Here is a 21,632-nt window from a genome sequence, read left to right on the forward strand (position 1 = left end):
AGGAAATTACATATTTCAAATAGATTGCCTTCAAAAGCAACTAATTACTTTAATGACTTAAATTTCAAACATATACATTATTATTTTCAATAACGGTGTAACTGAAAGACTCATTTTACTACACAACCAAGCCATCCATTTCTGCATTATGAAGAATTTACCTACTGAATTTTAATTATATAGTTAAATATATTTGTTAGAAAAAAATAAATATACAAAAAACCTGAAAATTTTGAAATTATTTTTCAACTGCAAAATCACAGCAATCCAGTCAAGATCTGGAAAATGGTTTACTTAATTTCACAGGAGAATTTCTGTACAAATTTAGTTACAAACAATCTAAAAAGCCCAAATGCATCACTTTTCATTCTTCTTCAAGACAGTTAAATGACAGCTAACATTTATCCTTATCAGAAATAAGTAAAGAAATAATTATGTAATATATTTTGCCAAGGTTCAATTGAAGACTTTATTTTTCTACATCAGGTCATGCTGATACATATTTCCCCCAACCTAACTTTTTAAAAATGTAGTATCTGAAAATTTTGGTTACATTTTTGTACCATACTAGTCCTCAGAAAATACTACATTCTTTAAACTTTTAAAAAAAATGGACAATAATTTTTAAACAATAGAAATGGTATTTATGTTGGTTTTTAAGGTATAAAATAACTGTACCATAAACAAATAAATAACTCCTTTCCTTTTCCATAGCAGTACATATAGCAATACATTCTCCTAAGTCATATAGTTATCATTTACAATAGACAAATTAAGTTTACTAATGATGCAAAAAATAATAGAATACAAGGCACAATCATTAAATGGAGTTTTTCTTTAGGGTGTATATTGACATACCAGCGTGATAAGGATACCGTAAAAAGTGCAGAAAAAACACAATGTGCAATGAGACCACTGTATAAAACATGATTGCATAAAAAGTGATTTGGCCTATTTTAACCTTTAATAATTGAAAATAACCAATCTTTCCCTTAAAATTAAACTATAAAGTATGACATTTTAAAATTATTTTTATTCTACCACTATCTAAAAAATCCTGAAAAAACAATTTATACCTGGGTAATAGTTTATAAGTATGTGTTTGTATATATATTTAATTATACCCATTTATCAATATATACACATACACACACAGACACATTTCTTTGTAAGTCATTTTAGCGTATTAGATATGTCTAAAGTTGAGAAATGACATTAATCCAGATCAACAAGTAAACATCAAATCCCATACCTTTTTTCCTGTATTTTCCTTGAATCCTTTAACCACTTAAAACATTTTCTCTAAAACATCTCTGTCAAAGGACCCACCAGTGCATTATTTTCTACTATTAGTACCAAAAAAAGATATATCTCAGCATAACTCTTTAATAACTTGCTCTTTAGAATACATAGCCTTTCCAATATTGAAAAGTGTATGCTGTCCTGACAGTCAAAAACAGGCTTTCCACTGCACTGATTCTCAGTCTTTGGCACAATAAACAGAGATTGAGTGATTGATATAAGAATCAAGGTCTGAAAAATTAGACAGTCAAATGTTTTCCAATGTGGATATGTTTCCTTTTCCTCAGTACACTTTCTCTTAAGTTTGGCAGAAATGGAATAAAGCAAAAGCCTCCTCTAGATACTTTGTTGATGAATATTCTATAATTAAAAGTTTTAGGGTATCAAATGGAGGGAATTTTATATTTATCTTTAGAGGAAACACATTTCTTAATTCACTGCTACTCTGTGTGACACCTGTCTTCCTAGGGGCATAACTTCTGTATCAATAAAAATGTACCTTGGTCAAAAATAATTCATTTTAACATGAAATGCTCTACCACTAGGAATATTATGCTCCTTTAGAATGTAGCAGAACTGTCTTTTCCATAAATAAATCAGGAATTCATTATAGGTCCTTAATTTCTTTTGTTTCGAACAGTGAATGAAATGAATGTGGAAATGCGTAACCTATCTAAGGGCAATAAATAGCAAACATTTAAAATATATATGTATATATTTATATATATATTCATTTAAAGAAGTGAAAGAAGTGTGGTTTTTTTTTTTTTTTTTTTTGCAAATCAAATTATAACATTCCCTAATTCACCATAGCAGCAAGGAAGCAGAAGCCTTAGTTCTACTTGTTCCTTAACTGTACCTGCTTTATAGATTTTTGAAGTAAAATATTTTGGTACAAGTTACCAACCAATTAAATTAGCTTTTGCTTTTTCAGTCAACTTTCGGACTCGTCCTCTACTAGAAGTTCCAAAAGTCAAAGAAGTGTCTTCGAACAACAGCTGCCTTTGCTCCTCTTCAGAGTCATCCTCATTATAGAAAGCTGTCCTTCGACCTTGGTTTCTAGTTCTCATGTGGGGTTCAGAGCCTTTGAGTTCTTCAAACTCTTCTTCCTCATCTATAGGATCATCTGTCTTTTTTCGGTTACTTCTCCTTAGTACTTTAACATTTGCAGGAACTATGAGATCTGAATCTAGTTTTTGTGTCTTCATCTTCCTTTTAGGTTTTCTGCCTCCACGACTCTTTTTCTGTAACAAATCCTCCTTTACAATGTTAGTTTCAGAAAGAAAACTGCATGTTGAAGAAGGAACCACTTCATCTCTGATGGGATGCATATTATTTTGCTCTGAATTTTCTGGTTTTGCATATTGTAGCTTTTTGGGCTTTCTACCCCTTTTCTTCTGTATAACTTCACCACTATTGGTATTAACTTCTATCTTAGGTTTTCTTCCAGGTCCTCTCTTCACAAGTTTTGATGGCTGTCCTCCATGGCCATTTACTTGAATAGTTCCTGATACAAGAGCATTGTTCTTACAATCTCCTAAAAGGAACAACAGCACACTTAATACATGGAATTCAAAGGTTTCCTATTCCTAATACCTTTACTATATGTTCTAATGTATGACAACATTGTTTCCATTACACAAAATAACCTTGTTTATTTGTATAGAGTTTAATAATAACAAAGCATTTTATTGTTTAACTCATTAACATGGGTTTTTGGTATTCCTACCTTCAAGCAGCTCAATTATGGAAAATAATCTTAGCATAAAATTCATGACCTTGTAACTTGGTAATCTGAACAAATAAGCATATTAATCCCGCTGCTTTCCTCTAATCATTTTATCAACAAAAGAACAAAGAATAAGAGAGAAGAATGAAATAATTCTCTTATTTAATCCCCTCTGAATGTGACAATAATTTCTCTAATATCAGAGGAGAGTCTAAATATTTCCTTAGATCCCCTGGAAGTACAAAGAATGACCCCTCCTAATCTTCATATGCAAGGGGTTTGGGAGCACACCTGGTGGAATAATTTATATCAGTTATTCCCCGTAAAAACTACCACAGCTTTGACATTCTTCATTTATCCTAAGAGTAGAAATAAGTTATTCTTGGTCACAAACTTTGTCCTTGGAACTGTTTAAAGAGGGTTAAAAAACTACTAAATGGCAGTTTTTCTTCACAGACCCTTTGAATAGTACTATCTCCTTATGTAACTGAATGGCAAATGACTGATTTATAATCATAATACTGATTGCATGTATTGATTAAAACCACTGTGTATACCACCATTATTATGATTAAAATTTCACTGTAACAAACTCCATAATAAAGGATACTATGTTTCATAAAAAAAAAAAATAGAAAATACAGGAGATCACATTTTAAATCTGTAGCATCTAGAGACCATGCACTACCTTTCTGTGGTGAAAAAAAATGCTATGACTCTTTTGGATGAAGCAAAAAGATGCCATATATGCATGAATTATCAGTAAACTCTGTTTTATCTGCCAAAGTTCTAAAATTTTTTGTCTGATTATGGCAGATGACTTACAATGCAATATTGTTAAGGAAATCCATAGAGAGATGTAAACTGCTTTTAAAGAGAATATTTCTTTATAATTGGCAGTTTTTGTCATGGGTTTGTATTGTACTTCCTAAATAAGAAAAAAGTGGTCTAGAGACTCACCAAAGGCCAGAAACAATAGCAGAGGGAAAAGACAAAGCCCTCATTCCCCGAACTCCATAGTATGAAAGATTAGTGGTCTAACCTTTAAATTTTCTTTAGATTAGTGGTTCTATAACTGTGTGTGTTTGGGAGGCGGGGAGAAACATGGGTGTAAGCATAAAGTACTTATGTATTTCCTACCAAACAATTATACTTAAACTGCCTGAGGATTCTGTATACTTCTTTTTTGTTTCACATTAGAAGTACTGACAAGGGTTCTAAATATCCAGTACAAGCACCCACTACAGAAATAGGGTTCAAGGACTCCATGAACTCCTTGAAATGGTCCAGAACTTTGTGTGAATATGCCTAGGTGCATTTTTCTGGAGAAAGAACTATAGGTTTCATCAACTTTATAAAATAATATATAACCTAAAAAAAATAGGGAACTATGTAGCTTTCTTAAAAGGGAATTCAGAAGTTAAAAAAAAAAGTTTAAAAACCACTGATCTGGATCTGTGTTGTTGTCCAATGAGGTAGCTACTAACCAAGTAGCTACTAAGCACTTGAAAAGTACTTATATAACCATGGAACTGAATTTTTAATTAAATTCCAATTTGAATACTGAAGCATTGTACCTTTTAAAATATTGATATGTTAAAATAACATTTTGGATAAAATGGGGTAGATATAATATCTTAAAATTAATTTTACCTGTTAGTTTTTACTAGAGATGGTGACTAGAAAATTTAAAATTACATATGTGGCTTGTATTTCTTTCCATTGGACAGCACTGTTCTTGATTTTAATAGTTAATCCAGATGTCAATATTTGTAATAAATCACAGTTAATGAATTATTTAATAGCAAATTGTGTCTACACAGTACTGATATTCTTGAGTATTTGTAATACTCAAAAACTATAAATCAAATTGGCTGAGACCAGACCTCCTCTATTATAATGCTAGAACCAATTCATCATATACATTTGATTTCTCTAGGATTCTGGAGTGACAAAAGCAAGGCCAATATACTATTCAAAACCCTAAATTCATTTCAGAAAGGAGGCAAATATGAAAAATGAAAAACACTCACATGCAAAGTAATTTGCTTATTTATTCAAACACTTATTATCCATTATGTAATGGTGATTAAAAAATAAGTAATTAAACACAGGAACCTAGATTCTTCTGGGGATAGAGACATGTAAAAAAGATAATTCTATCAATATTATAAGTATCACAAAAAGTAATGAACAGGGTGTTCTGGGAACATGAAGAATGAAGTGCTTGGTTCTATCAAAGCACCCAGGAGGTAGCTTCCTGGAGAAGATGATACTTCGGATGAGACATTAAAGGTTAACAGGAGAGACCATTAAACCAGTAGGAAAAAAAGACATTCAAAGAAGGAAGAAAATAAAGATATTCAGGAACTTCCAAGTGGTTTAGGATGGCTAGGATATAAAAGGGAGAAAGAAGGTGAAGAAACCTGGAATGTTAGGCAAAAGCCAAGTAATAGCCATGTTTAACAGACCCAAAAAAATTAAAATCTGACTGCATATACGATATGAAGGCAAGCAGGGATTTTAGTTTTGTGCGTGTGTGTGTGTGCACGTGTGTGTGTGCGCGCGCACATGCAAGTGTACATGTGCTAGAAATAATCAGAAAGATCACTTTGGCTGCAATGTGGAGGATGGACTAGGTAAAAAAGAGTTGAGAACTAAAGCAGGAAGAACAAGTTAGGAAACCAAGAAAATAGTCCAGGCTAGAAATTATGTAGGTGGCCTGCATTAAGGCTACGGAAGTGAGAAGAGAGGGAAAGAATAGATTTCAGAGCTGTTATGGGGGGAGAAACAACAAAAACTAAAGACTGTTAAAATAGATTCTGTTGCTGAAAAGAAGGCTAGGATGACTCCCCTATTTTAAGCTTATGTGTAGATGGGTTTATCACCATGCCATTAACCAAAATGAGGACATTTCAGTATAGAGAAATTAAATTTTGAGTGAGGTTTCTGGGGAAAACAACGAAGAGGAAATGTCTTAGATTCACTGCAAAGTCATGATACAAAATGCTTATTATTAAGCTGTCTGCTGCCAAGCCTTATTTTTTTAACATATCATATAGTATATTTTATCAGTTACTATCTCCATCTTTCAAACATAAAGACTTTACAACAAAATTCTGCAGTTGCAAGAACTTGGAAGCATAACTAAAAGGGGTCAAAAGTTGTATACTAGAATAGAGGCCTTACTATAGATAATCCTGATAAATTATTTAGTAAAGGTCAGTGTGTTATGTTTTGTGATCTAATAACAAACATTTTTCTAGAAAAATACAGAATGCTACATTGGGTTAACCCCCCAATTTAATTTAAACTTTGAGGATATACTTCTTTAGGCTTTGTAATAATGATGCTGGAAACTATTTTATAATATTAAAAGACTTTAATTCTAGAATGTTTTTATTTCCATAGTTTTTCTTATCTTTTTAATAACAATACAGTTTGTTTTTGACATAAAGCTTCAAATTTAGATGTCTCACACAAAATTTATCAACTAATACAGAACTGTGTGGCATTTAAGTAGGACACCTGAAAAGAAGATATAAATACTAACTCAAACAAAAGCATCATTCGTAAGAAGGATCTGAAAGATACAAATAATACCTTACCTTGCTCAATGACAGCTGATGACTTTGAAAGAGTAGATGCCTTTGAGAGTACAGATGACTTCATTTTACGTTTGACTGGCTTTTCCTTTTCCATGTTTTCTTTTGCAGAATTATTCCTAGTGCCATGACTAAAATTGGGTTGACCAGGACTTGAAAGAGTATTCAAGGCTTTGGAATGTTTCACGGAATTCTCCAGTACTAAAACATACATACAAACGATTAAAACCTAAGAGTTACTGAATTTAAAAATAAGAAAGAAGGTTGGGATTGCTTTTAATTGGGATTGCTTTTAATCTGAATTGCTTGAATTAGTCAAGATAACAAAACCTGAAGGATTCTTAAAGCTTCCTTAGAAAATCTATTTTCTAATACAAAAACAATATATCCAACTAGAAATTCTTAATAGTTTCAATGTTTTTAGAAACTGTCTAGTCATTTAAAGATTTTGAAGGCTAGTCTAGGCAAACTGCTAGCAAGTGAGGTTATTAGGATTTAAATTCCGGCAGTTTGGATCAGAGTTGCCATTTTTAAGCATTATTCTATACTAACCTAAACTTCAAATTTCGTTTTCTTATTAAAAACAAAATTTTTTAAATAAGAAAAACAATGAGTAAGACACAAACAACAGTGTTTCCTGAAAATTACTAAAACCCAGTATATTTCACTTGGCAAATTAAAAAAAAAAAAATCAAACCACACATTTCAATTTAGAAACTGTAACTGAGTCTTACTTGCTTTTCCTGGCATTGCAGATGTATTAGCTTTTGAAATAAAAGTCTTTGTGGCTGAAGAAGTAGATGGTTGCTCAGCGATAACTGGATCTACAACCATGCGGTTGCTTCTCGTTCGAACCACAGAACTGGACTCTGTTTTACCATTTATTTGAGCAGCATTGTGCCTTGGTGGTATTGATCGTGTAGGTGTAGAGAATGGAGAGGTAGAGATTTCTGACTTTAGCTGGGGTTTTAAGATCCTCTTTTTCCTTTCAGGGCTGTAAATAAAATAGCACTGTTAGTCATTTTTATAGCTCTATGTGTATGAATAAAACAGTTTTATAATACTGTTGGATTCAATACTTGTACTATTATGAAATATGTTAAAATATGAGATTTGTAGTGGATTTCATATGGTTGTGAGCCTTGGAAAGTGAATATTTAGTGAAGGATCGCTGTAAATGCTAAAGTTATATGACGGAAAGCATGATGCCATCACTATCCTAAAAATGCTGTTTTACTGTATAGATTTAGCAGTTTGAATTTAAGCACTTACACTAGTATAGCTTTAGTTAAAAGATTAAAAATCCTCCACATCCTAGGAACTTGCATGTCAAATATACCATTCTGCAATATAGGGAATAGTAAAGGAAGTATTAAAAAACACCAAGTTCTATCATTTAGATGAAAATTATAGTTAGTGGTATTTAAAAGAAAATAAATACCTTGATGCAGCACTACTGGAAACAGAGCTGCTTCTGTTTCTTTTCTTCCTCCTTTTGGTTATGGTATTTCTTTTATGAAAACGAAGAGCAGATTTATAATCTGATAAAACTGAACTAATATGTTCTTCAAAGAAAGCAGACAGGCGCAAACTCATGCTGTATATCTATTAAAAGGAAAAAAAAACCCCAACAACATTGTGTTCAAACTTTCCTCAAAGAAAAATGTGTTTAGTAAATACTGTAATTTGAATACCTTTCTAATAAATATTTTTTAATTTAAATATTGCTTTATATTTTTTTTCTTAATTTCTTTCGATGAAAGTATAAACTGAAGCTTTTCACAATTAAATTATTTTTGTGTTTAGATTAGGAATATTCCAAGCTTTGAGATTCTTAAAAGTCCTGCTCTAAATTCAGATGGCTTATACAGACAAAACTCCTTGTTGTGAGTGAACTCTACCATACCGAAACTATCCCAGAAGGCCTGAACCTGTTTGCCACTGCTACCTAGGTGTAGCATCTATTCTTTCTCATTTCATTTCCATATATCACTCCTTCGTGATGTCATGACTGGCCAGAGAGAGGTAAATGATATTTATATCTTTACTTATTATTTTTATTTACTAATATCATTCACAAAAATATCTCTTTCCATAAATGTTGAAAATAGCTGGAAAAGTTAAGCTCAAATGGCTCTAGTACACACCAGGAAAATTCATGTACGGTATCTAATTCAACTACACTACTTCAAGGAAAGTAACCACCCCTAAACATCAAAAAATGACATCAAAGTTATTTCACAGAAGGGGCTTAGTAGAAAGGTGTAAATTATTTTTTCCACTAGGACACTATTGAGAACATAACAGAAAGTTAATTATGATCTAAATTTTAAATAAAAGCCATATTTAGCTATCTCGCACACTTTTCCACTAATTTAATCATAAAAGAAAACAATCACATACCCGAGATCTTTTGCTTGGTGTATATGCTTTGGAATTACTAAAAATAAGTCTGACATCTTTACATAACTCCATTGGTGACTCATAATTCCCAGCCTCTAAAGTTTCTCTAACAGTAGCAAAATCCATTGGAGTGTCAATGATGTCTCTGTAGTCCTAGGAGAGGGAAAACAGGTATTATTATTACCACAAAGCACTGCTTCTCAGCACAGGAATTCACATAGGATTTTTGTGACAAGTGCAAGTCTTAGATCTATTAATATTTGTTTCTCTCATCAAGGCTACCTTTTTTCTAACAATTTTTATTTATTTCATGTTCTCTTTCATTGGAATCAACACAGGACTTTTCTCATTGAAGAACACATTAGTTCTTTTTTCATTGGGAGTCGGGGAGGGTGGAGTTGTGTTGGAAAAAGAGAATTAAAAGAATAATGAAAAAGCTCAGCTCTACAACTAAAATAAAAATTTATATCATCTAAAATCCCCAAAATTATTGACTCATTGAAACACAACTGTAACATATTTTAAAATAAGGAAATAAGAACAATGGAAGTATGCCAACATCCCCTTTATGTGGAAGCCTGAATTCTAGTAACCTCAACTTCAGTCCTGCAATTGGGAGCTTTGCAGTAATCAAGAATTATGAATGTAAATAGTTGTCACAAAGTCTATGCACTTCACTCCACAGAGGAGAAGTAGAATCACCTAAGGTCTCCACCTAGTCAGTTGTGTATAAAATAAGCAACAGATTGGAAACAATAAAAACAGAAAAGTGAAAGCAGCAGAACAACAGAAAATTATCAGAATATGGTATCTTTTGATAGGAACAAACAGTACTGTACCTTTTCAACAGTCTCTCTGTATGTGTTAATAACTACATTTTTTGAAGGGTAACAACTTTGCACCATCAAGTTTAAATTATTATCATGTTTGACCATAAAGAAGTTACGATATAAGACAGGATTATTGCCTTTACAGATTTTTATTTCTGCCTTCCCAACGTGTATGCCCTTTATTCCCATTTCTTGCATTACTGCATTGGCTACAGTTTCTAGCACTACCTTGAATAGCAATAGTGAGAGTGGACATTCTTGCCTCATTCCCAATCTCAGGAAGAAAGCACTCAGTTTATCACTATTCAGCATGATGTTAGCTATAGTTTTTTTTTTTTTTAAATGGGTGTTCTTTATCAAGTTGTGGAAGTTCCCTTTTAGTGTTCTTAGAGATTTTATCATGAATAATGTCTGTTTGTTTTCCCCCTCACATTCTGTATCTTGTCTATTTGGCATTTATTGATCACAGGACCAATCAGGCTCTGCTCTGGTCCATTTGAGGGTCTTACAGATCAAGGGAAAAACTGCCTCTTCTAGGACTAGCCAATTCTTAGAGATAGTAAAAGGCTCCATTGACAACATGTCTTTCATATAATAAACCAGTCAATCTCAAGTGTATAGCCCTAACCACCTACTTTTCTAAATCTCACACAAACCATTATCTCCCTAGGGCCAGGACCAGACAACCAGAGACCACCCCTATGCCCTAGAGCCTTGTTTGATCCATGGATTATTTAAGCGTGTTGTTCAGTTAATAAGTGCTCTGACATTTTACTGTTATTTTTCTATCACTGATTGCTAGTTTGATTCCACAGTGGTTGGAAACACACTCTATGATTTTAGTAAAGTGTGTCATTTTATTTTTTATTTTCTGTTTGTTCTGCTTTTTGTTTTTTACTTTTTTCCAATCTTCGTTTGAGTTAAACAGTTTTTCAATTCCAAATTGATTTATCTATAGCATTTGTGACTGTACCTCTTTGCATAGCTTTTGGAGTGGTTATTCTAGGTATTTTATAATATTTATATATAATTATCAATGTTGAATAGTGTTAACATTTTACCAGTTCAAGTGAAGTACAGAAACTTTCCCTTATGTCCCTTTACCTTCCCAATAAATATTTCCTCTATATACACTGAGACCTACACTGGATGGTGTTATCATTTTTGCTTCGATTAGACAATTTTAAAATTATAACTGAAGCAAAAAGTATAACATTTTACCAATTCAAGTGAAGTATAGAAACCTCTCGTCCCTTTATTTTTTAATCAAATTCACTGATTCCTCTGTTCTCTCCAATGAATTAATTTGTTCTACTATTTCCATTTAATTCTTCTATTTCTTTGTTGAGACTTCTCGTATTTTCATTTCTTTCAAGTATGTTTTTAACCGTTCAAGCATTTTTATGATGTTATTTTAAAAATCCTTGTCAGGTAATTCTAACATCTGTGTCATCCTGGTGTTGGCATCTGTTGATTGCCTTTTCTCATTCGGGTTGAGCTCTTCCTAGTTCTTGGTATGATAAGTGATTTTTGAGTGAAACCTGTATATTTGGGGTATAAGAATGGACCTTGTCAAAATCTTGTGCTTTATGAGGTCTCCTCTGACACCACCTTGGTGGGCTGGGTGGGGCACTGCTTTGGTTACTCCAGAGGTTGGCAGTGGAAGTCCAGGTTCTCTACTTGGTCTCCACTGACACCCAAGGAATTGGGGAGGATTTCCCTGTTACTGCCAGGAAGGGACAGGAGTTCAGACTCCTTAGTAGGCTTCCCATTAGCCTGGGAAAGTGGAGTGTCTTGTTATTGTTTCTACATGGCCTCCAGTGACACTATGGGGAGTGGCTTTAATACTTCTGACAAGCCGTGAAAGTCCTAAATACTCTCCACTAGGCCACGGATACCACCCCAATGAGGATAGAGAAGAGGTACCTGACCTGGTTACTGCCAGGTCGGGGTGAAAGTCTAGGATGACCTCATGGTTTCTACTGATATTTGAGGTTAGTGAGGGTGAGTCTCCACTGTCCTTTATTGGTGGGAAAGGGGTGGGGCCACCATTTTTTTCCATGGTATTTTATTGGAATAGAGCAGTTATTGTCTTAAGTTTTCTGTGTTGCTAGGATGCCTCTTTCTTGGACCTCTGGCTAGAGAGAAGCTTAAGGTTTTTTTGGTCAGTGCTCATTATTATTTCTAGGTTGATGGGTTCTCCAGTATCCACAGTGGAGTATGTAAGGCAAAAAGCAAACCAAGGGAACTCAGTACAGTGTTAGTACTGAAGTCCCCACTCTGTCATTTTGTCACCACCTTTCAGAATCTTGTTTTATACACAGTGTCCACAAATTTTAGTTCTACTTAGGAGGAATAAGGAAAAGTATGTCTACTCCATTTTAACCCAGAAAGTCCAATTATACCACCTTGGCCATTTTTTAAATGTCTCACCTATAAATGACTTTAAAGCCACTTTATAAAACCATGCAACAAAATCAGACTTGGTACCTGTTAGCAGTATTTTGATTTTGGCAAAACCAGTGTACTATGTATAGTTCAGTCTACCTTAAGTACCAAACCTGTAATGGCTTTGCCTTTACAGAAATTAAATTCACCATTAGTGGAAGTCATTTTAAAAAACGCCTTCCAAAGATTACATTCCTAGATTCTTAAAGACAGTTGCAGCCTCCTCCACCCCACCAGGTAGTTATAAAATTGCTTTATGTAATGATAAGACCAGCTCCATCCTCTTAAGGTAACCATTTTGACAGTCTATAATTACTTGGATATTATTATGGCATTATTGGTTTTACAAACTTTGTAGATTTTGTGAAAATATAATGATATATATAATTTTTTTAATGTTTTGCAAAATTTTGGTTAAAAGTAAAATTTATGTAGAAACACTTAATTTTTCTTGGCTCACATCTTAGGCTTCCACCATTTAGTACAGTACATGGTAGCTGCTCAACATACCTCTTGAATAAATGTGACAAAATATATAGCATGTTAATTTCCATCAAACGTTTAATTTTTAACATCTTGCTTCGAATATCTGATTAAACTCAAAATGCAAACTAATATTTTCACATAAAGCCTAAGTAGGAGGTACAGGATCTGCCTTAAATATATTCCGCTAAAGCGAGGCTGATAGTTAACATATACTTAATTCTGAAGTATAAAAAGCAGATTAGCCAAAGTTTCTCTTCTCCTCTGTGACAATAATGAAGAAACAACACATCTTCAGCAGGAAGTACCACAAGAGATTAAAATTTTATTTTAAGACTACTTTTTGTCTACTAACATGTTAACATGTAGAAAAGGACAGGTTCTAAATATTTGCTAAATATTGTTCTCATTATTTTAAATCATTAAGAGATGACTGCCTTCTTATACATTCCCCCCTAAGTTTGAAAAGTGAACGATTTTTTAATATAAAAATTCATTTGGTTATGGTCTAAGAATATCACGTATGGGTGTACTGGCTATAAGGGATATGGGCTCTTCTTCTGGCTTTACTGATAAATAACTAACATATTTTGGAGAACTGAGCTCTCCTCAACATCAATAAAATGAGTGGGTTGGAGCATAGTCTCAGTCTCCTCCATTTTTTCTGTATGACTGTTTTAACATTTTTCGTCTTTGAAGTTTTGATTTTTTAAACTATTATTCTAGATAAAGACTGTTTTCTTATATATTCTGCTCAGAAATCATGGTTTGTCTAATGTTTGTCAACCCTAGAAAATCCTTAGCAATTAGCTCCTCAGATATTGCCCCTCTCTCATTCTGTTTATTCTCTCCCACTGAAATTTTTGTTAGGTACCTTTTGGACCTTCTCACTCTATCCACCATATCCCAATCTCTCTTTCAGATTTTTCATCTCTTTATCTCTGTGTGGCATTCTGTATAATTTCTTTCGATCTTGTACTAACTGTCTCTTCAGAAATCTAATCTGTTTTTAAACCTGCCCAGTAAGATTAATTTCAGTGATTTTACATTTACAGAACTCTAATATTTAGTTGATTTTGTTTTAAATGCCCTACTCTCTTTTCTCTTCAAATAAGGTCTTTTTTCCCCTTATGTTTCTTATTCTTTCATTTATCTCTTTAACCAAAATTATCTATCAAAGCTTAATCGGTAGCATTTTTTTTTTTTTGGTGGTACATATAGCAACAATCATCTTACAACGAATGGTGTCTCTCTTTTTAAATGAAGTGTAGTATTTCAGAATAATCTTATCAAGGGTGCTAATATTTGTTTGTTGTTTCTGTTGTCTTAAATATGGTGGATCACTCCCTCATATAGTTGGTGATTTTGTTTTAATCATTAACTCATCTTCAGTAGGGACTGTTCTTTTTTCCCCATGATAAATTTCTATACCACCAGGGTAGTGTGAATTTGGATTCTAAATCTATGTATAAAATAAGCTTAGGGAGATTTCTCCTCTGACACTAGAGCCACTGGGAGGCGGCATTCTATCTTTCTTGTGGAAGGCATTATTCTATCTTTCTTTTCATTCAAGGTGCAATCCTTCAACAGTCCTGATTTAGGGTTGGGTCGCAGTTCCAAATTCATTCTTCACCATTGCCCAAGGCCTCAACTGCCTCTGCATAGTGTTAATACTTACGCTTCTAGAATCTCTAAACATTAAGGCTTATTTTGAAATTATCTCTTCTTTTCTGGGAAAAGTGCAGAATACAAACACCTATAAGCAATGCATACATTATAACTTATTTTTAAAAAAATATTGAGCTTGCAAGAAACAAAGGGAAATCCACCGGTTCCAAAAACAAAAAGAACCAAAAACCAGAGGACTATAGCATTCATTCTGTTCTTCCAGTGGTTTTTTGGAAGGTGAAGTTCAAGTTAGCTCAATTTATCACAATGCTAGAATTAAAGATTTCTCTTCCACATTTAAGATTCCATGTTGCTGGTTTTTTAAATGACAAGAAAAAAGTCATTTAATGATATTTACCTTTTAATAAAATATCTCTATTTTCATCACTGCAAGTTAGAACATACATGTAAAAAACAGATAATAAAGTCAGATAATACTACGTCTAGGTCATGATGTCTTATAAAACATCTTTTATTTTCATTTGAAACCATGAATGCTATCTGAACTGTACAACCTTTAATAACTTACTAAGGGAGTAAGAAATCACTTTACACTAAATTGAAATTGCTATGACTACATGCCAAGATAAATACTTGGATCATGTTTACTCAACTCTTTTTTACCATGTATTCCATAAAGATCATACATTGGTATAACCTAAATATATATAATGCCACCTTACATTTGTATATAGTGTGCTTCACGTTTAAAAACTATTTTTACATATTCTCATTTCATCTCCATAACCTTGTAAGGAAGTAGATATTATTATTCTTATTCCTAGGTAATTGCTATAATAAATTTATCAAATTAGTGTGGGGAAGAAAAGAAACAATAAAAAAGTATTCAGATAGGAAAACTAAGTGACTTACTCCAAGTTGCACAACTGGTAAGAACAGAGGTAGGACCATAACCCAATCCTTTGGAGTCTAGTTCAGGGCTCCTTCCATTTTATCACACTATTCAACTTATATTCTCTGTATAACCACATGAATAATGAGAACATGTATAAAATAATAAAGAAATAAACTATAATCATAAACAATAATAAAATAGCCAACTGTCCCCTATAAGATATATAGCAAAGTGACAGGTAAACAAAATATTTTCAATAGTACTTACCGGATATTCAAGGAGATCTACTGGCTGGCGGAAAGGCTCTGAATCTTCACATTGAAATATGAGATTTAATAATTCTTGACATTGTTTCTTCCACGCTTGAATATCATAAGACTGAGCTCTATTACGTAATCTTCTTCTAGGCTGATGGTCCTAAAATAAAAATGTTCAAATATTTTAATAAAATAGCACCAATAAAATTTGTATTTTTAATGCAGTCTTAGATAATTGGGATACATACAAATTCAAAAAAAAGAAAACATATATCATTTACTTAGTTCTGAGAAACATGCATTTTGTAATTGCAACTAATTTGGAAGTAATAATGTCTTTAAAAATGCTAAGAGTAAAAAAAAAGCTCAATTCATTTTATTTCATATAAAGTACTTCTGCTAAAACAAAAAAAACTATATTACCTTCCTTTTTCGGGTAGAAGTTCCTGGCACATCAGCATCTTTTTCTTCTTCCTTTGAGGCAAGAATTTATGAATCATAAAACATCCTAGATTTCATTATACTCTACAGTTGTTTGATTAGCAATTATTTCCTTTACACAATGGAAAACCTGTAATACATATCCTGGGGTACTTTACTGATTCATGGCTTTTACCTGAAAACTACAACGTGTAGTTTTTATATATAGAATAGCAATGTAGTAATCATAATGAAATATAACCTACCTCAGAGTCAGACAAAACTTTCTTCTTCATTGAATTGTAAAGTGGAATTATGTTATAACAAGTCTGATCCCTAAATAACAAGAAGGAAATGTTAATATATAAGATTAGAGACATGAGATTTTTTTTTCTTTTAGAATTTATTCCTAAAACCAGATTTTAAGATAAACGTTGATACTAAAGGCTTGCTTTTTCCATTGGTTGACTCCAATACCCTATGCACACACACATGACCCTGTCCCCTCCACTCTATGTACAGCCTCTCACTCTGGACTATTTCATTACACCAAACCCAATTCTCATCTTCCAGTCTTGCTCAGGTCACTGCTGTGCTTATTCCATTCTTCAGACTTCAAGGGAAAGCTAATACATCCCCTGCCTTCCGATTCTTTCTTTTATTCTTAAACGCAGGTACTCCTGAAAATTTTGTCCTTAGTCATTCTCTCTCGACATTATACCTTTTTCACCGATAACTTTACAAATCTGTGGCTTATCCATGTAAATGAATTCTAAGTGTCTGTAATTTGTCCTGACCCTTCTCCTAAGCATCCTATCATCACTTAAAATTTCACATGTCGAAATATAACTGGCATTCCCCAAATACTCTTGTTCCTTTCTATTTTTTTGTTAACAGCATACCATTCTTACAGTAATAAGAATCTTGGTTTCTCATTATTCCTACCCTTGCTTTACGAATTTTATCCTTAAAAATCTCTTGCATCTGTCCCTTTCTCACATCATAAATTAAGCCCTCATCACCTATCACTTGGTCAGCTGTAGCAGCCAATCTTTTATTTATGCTTTTTGTCTCCTCTGTCAATTAATATTAGATGCTACAGTCAAATTAGTATTTTTAAGGCATAGTGTAAAAAAATGTTATTCTCATGTTAGAGCATTTGCAATAGCCCTTGCTCCCAGAGCTCATATTTTAAAAGTCTAGCTCCTTAGATTGGCACGCAAGGCCTTCCACCATGTGGTCCCAACTCACATTTACAGCACTGTATCTCTATTATGACTTGCACTCACGTACTCCTTACTTTACAAAATTTATATTACCCTTAATAACTTTTTACTTTCCTACCTCAAGCTGCTCCTTATCCCTGGAATGGCTTTATCTAACTTCTCCTCGATCTATCAATATCTACATTGTTTATAACATCTTAACATACTTTTCCCTGTATCTAAACTCCCACCACAATATCCAGATGTGACCCCAACCTCATCTACACTTTCATACAATTCTTTTACTTATCTGTTTTCCTTATATTACAGTTACTTATAGATTTATCTATCCTATGAAACTGTACTAAGAGAGTAAAAATATTGTTATTTCTATCTCCAAATACCTATCACTTTACTTTGTATATATCAACTGCTTGAAATTTTGTCAATAACTCCGTTAAAAAGTACAACTATATGCCAGGTGCGGTGGGTCACGCCTGTAATCCTAGCACTCTGGGAAGCCAAGGCGGGTGCATCATTTGAGCTCAGGAAGTTTGAGACCAGCTTGAGCAAGAGACCCCGTCTCTACTAAAAACAGAAAGAAATTATATGGACAACTAAAAATATATATAGAAAAAATAAGCCAGGCATGGTGGTGCATGCCTGTAGTCCCAGCTACTCAGGAGGCTGAGGCAGGAGGATTGCTTAAGCCCAGGAGTTTGAGGTTGCTGTGAGCTAGGCTGACACCACGGCTCTTGGCCAGGTAACAAAGTGAGACTCTGTTTCAAAAAAAAAAAAAAAAAGTACAATAATAAAAATTTCAGGAAATATTTTAAATCTTGAAAATTAATGTCAGTCCAAACTGGTTTTTAACAAATTACACACATCTAAAAAATGCCAAAGATTTATTTTTAGAGATACATACTATAAATGCTTTCAATATTACATTAATCTGCATTTCAAAAGCATTTCAAAGTAACTATTTGAAAGAAATGCATTTCATAGACTATTCCAAATGTAAAAATAATTTTCATCTAAATTATTTCACTGAAATATGAACATACATCATGTGATTCTATTGATTTGTATTTCTTTGAAAAAAGACATGTGCATGTACATACTTGTATAAAATTAAGACAAAGAAGTCGTCAGAGGACAATTGATGCTTAATTACTAATTTCACTGAGGAAAAGCAAAACCATAGCAATAATAGCCCCCAAATCATTTGGAAAGCAAAAGATTTCTCAAAGCATAAAATAGAGAATAGGCACAAACTTTACCTTACTAATTTTGTTTGGTGTTTTCTTGTACTGAAATAACCTACATTCCTTAGTAAAAAAACACTAACTACTCCCAGGAAAAGGGACCCTAAGATTATACTCAGTAATGAGAATGAAGCTGTACATGGTTTAAAAAAAAAAAAAGCCTGAATAACCCCTTTGTGTAAAAATAAAAGCTGTTAACAGCTGAGTATCTGATAATAAAATACACTGTTACCTCTTCTTAACCAGAAAAAATTATGCAATATGAGTAACAGTAATATGAAATCAGAGCAGTCTTTTGTACAAGACATATAATTCACTTCTCTGGCTTCAATTTAGAAGGCTCAATTCATTCTAGGGCTATATAAAATCCCTAAGATAAGGAAGGAAAAGTGCTTCTGCCTTAATATATTATACTTATCACTCTTGCTGTGGGATTAATGAATGAGGAAGTAAACTGGACTTTGAGGAAAAGAATCCTAAAAGTTAAATTCAGTTTCCTGCTGAAAACTTAAATACTTGTTCATAAACTTGACAGGGGCAATATGATATTAGATAAAAAGTTTTCAAGTCAGATGGCAGACATTCATTTACTGTGCAACCTTAGTCAAGTTAACCTCTAAAAGCTTTAGTCTCCTCAATTAGAAATTTCAGATAATGATCTCTCCCACTGTAAGATTTGGCTTAGAAGAGCTAATATAGGTAAAAACATTATGTGTTTGATAAACATTTACTATTATTATTATCCAACAGATGGATTAAGAAAATTATTTTAACTGTAGAACACAACTGTAATTCCATAATCAATACTAGCCAATGGACTAAATGTTTCTTCTTCAGACACAGATAATACATGTTTTCTATTGTAAGGGAAACTATATTTATGTGACAGTATATGACATTAAGTATATCAAAAATACTTATATCTTACATTTTGACATTTTATATTCTCAATTATTTTGCTTTTTAAAATGTCATTAATTATTACTATTATAATTAAGTATGAAAAAATAACTTACTTTATAAAATATAGAAGAAGATCAGTCACAAATTTAGCAGATTTCACAATAGGGCTTCCAGGCTCATTAAATGTTCGTGTATTATGTTCTATATATCGAACTTCCCACATTAGGGAAGAAACTCTCCTTCAAAAAAACAAAATACAGAAGTCTTAACCTCATATTTGGAAATATATATACACAATTTAAAACCAAGACATTTTGACTTTCAATTTTAGTCTTAAATCAATTACAAAATTCACATCTTAAAAAGCCATTTTCAAAAAAGCATAACCCCATCTGTGTTAGGGGAAAAAAAAGGAACATTATGTATTCACATAGAAAATGTCTGGAATGAAATACACCAACCAGACTATTAACAGTGTCTTCTTTTGGGGAGGAAGAATGGCTATAGGAGAAATTTTCTGTTTTTGCTTTACATATTTGGTCATGTATGCTGTCACTTTTTAGTAATAAACACCTCTGACTTCTACACAAAAAAGAAAACAAGTAATTTCAATCTAATGACATTACTGGTAGTCAAAGGACATGTAAAAATGAAAAGTTAACTGACAGCCCACTTATGAGATATAAAAACATAAAAACATGGTGAGTGTGATACTTTACCAAGAAATCTGAGAATTATTTTTCTGAACACTTAATTGACAATGCTAAAATAAATTCTGGTGCTTTTTATTTTATTTCTGAAAGTAATGAGAAATCCAAAGAAAATTTCTGAGAATACTATTCAATAGGTGGCCTGAATTAACATAAAAAACATTCAGAAAATCTTACTGACTTGTGAACAGAAATACAATTATATGGAATAAAAAAATACATAACTGTGGATAAAGAAGCATACAGAAAAACTTCTGTACATTTCAAATAGATTCATGAGCTCATTCTAATAACAGAATCAAAGACATTTTCAGTGTATCATATAGAAAATTGTGTGTAAAATAAGCCATTATGTTAATACCAGGAGCACAAAGTGATGACAGTAGTTTAACAAGACAAGTAGTTTAACAATCAGAGAGGAAAAACAGAAACTCTAAGAAGTCTAAAAACAGTGAGAAAATGAGGAAGCAAAATAGCTTTAAACAGTGAAACAGTACATGAAGGTGTCACTGTATTGAAGAAGAACATAACTCAGGTTTATAACTGAGTTATTATCAGATTGGAAAACAGTCGATTTCTAATAAATATATTTACTATGTACTATGTTCTAAAAGATTTTTTCCCTAAATTGATTAAAAAGCTATGTCAATGCCAAAATAGCCTATTTAAAATATACTGTATTATGATGTTCCTTGACTAACCATGGGGTTACATCCTGATTAACCCATCATAATTTAAAAATATCTAAGTTGAAAATTAATGTAATACACTTACCCTACCAAACATCATAGCTTAGTCTAGCCTACCTTAAACATGCTCAGAACACTTAAATTAGTCTAGAGTTGAGCAAAATCATCTGGCAACACAGTACACTACAGAGTATTAGTTTACCCTTGCAAACATGTGGTTGACTGGGAGCTACTGTAAGCTGTGGCTTACTACTGCTGCCCAGTATCATGAAAGAGTACATCTCTTGCCCAGGAAAAAATCTAAATTCAAAGTACAGTTTCTCCTGATGCTTATCCCCTTTGCACCACAATAAAGTTAAAAAATTGTAAGTTGAGCCATCGTAAGTCGGACACTGTAGGGATAGTACACCTTTGCAATTGTCATACTGAATAGTGTAACTGTGAAATACAACAATATTGGGAGATGCCAGCAGCTTATCTTTCTAGCTATAGTCCAATAACTAGTGTATACAATTCCTTCTCTCCTTCTCATCCTCTCATGTCTTGTTCTAACTAGGCTTAACTCCTAACCTTTGGCAATTTAGGGGTCTAGGGAGAAAGGAATGTAGTTAAGAATTTCTTCTCTGTTTTTTTTCTCTTAAACTTCTAACACGTGTTATTGAAAAAGACTTAAAGATATATACTTTGAGGGCTGGGAGGCATATATCATAGGGTATTTCCTTCTCATCTCTATGCGTTTGACAAATATCAATGAAGCAACAGCAAGTACACCTAACAAGATCAGAAACATCTTCAGAACTTAAAGTCTAATTTCTTAGTTTTCTTTATTCCAGTGGTTCTCAATCAGGGATGATTCTAC

General features: G+C 32.8%; 1 protein-coding gene across 1 annotated transcript in view; it reads right to left on the bottom strand.

Annotated features, from left to right (window-relative positions):
- Window positions 1–2,085: 2,085 nt before the first annotated feature.
- PHIP (pleckstrin homology domain interacting protein) overlaps window positions 2,086–21,632 on the bottom strand; it is a 123,761-nt gene continuing 104,214 nt past the window's right edge. Inside the window, exons 32-40 of the mRNA XM_069488863.1 lie at window positions 19,488–19,613; window positions 16,268–16,337; window positions 16,005–16,055; window positions 15,592–15,741; window positions 9,040–9,192; window positions 8,078–8,241; window positions 7,371–7,630; window positions 6,640–6,837; window positions 2,086–2,839 (exon numbers count right to left, since the gene is read on the bottom strand). Of these exons, the coding sequence (XP_069344964.1) occupies window positions 2,202–2,839; window positions 6,640–6,837; window positions 7,371–7,630; window positions 8,078–8,241; window positions 9,040–9,192; window positions 15,592–15,741; window positions 16,005–16,055; window positions 16,268–16,337; window positions 19,488–19,613 (1,810 nt within the window). The 3' untranslated portion in view covers window positions 2,086–2,201. The remainder of the gene's footprint in view (window positions 2,840–6,639; window positions 6,838–7,370; window positions 7,631–8,077; window positions 8,242–9,039; window positions 9,193–15,591; window positions 15,742–16,004; window positions 16,056–16,267; window positions 16,338–19,487; window positions 19,614–21,632) is intronic.

This window comes from Eulemur rufifrons, chromosome 15 (assembly GCF_041146395.1).
Source record: "Eulemur rufifrons isolate Redbay chromosome 15, OSU_ERuf_1, whole genome shotgun sequence".
NCBI classification, from domain to species: Eukaryota; Metazoa; Chordata; class Mammalia; order Primates; family Lemuridae; genus Eulemur; species Eulemur rufifrons.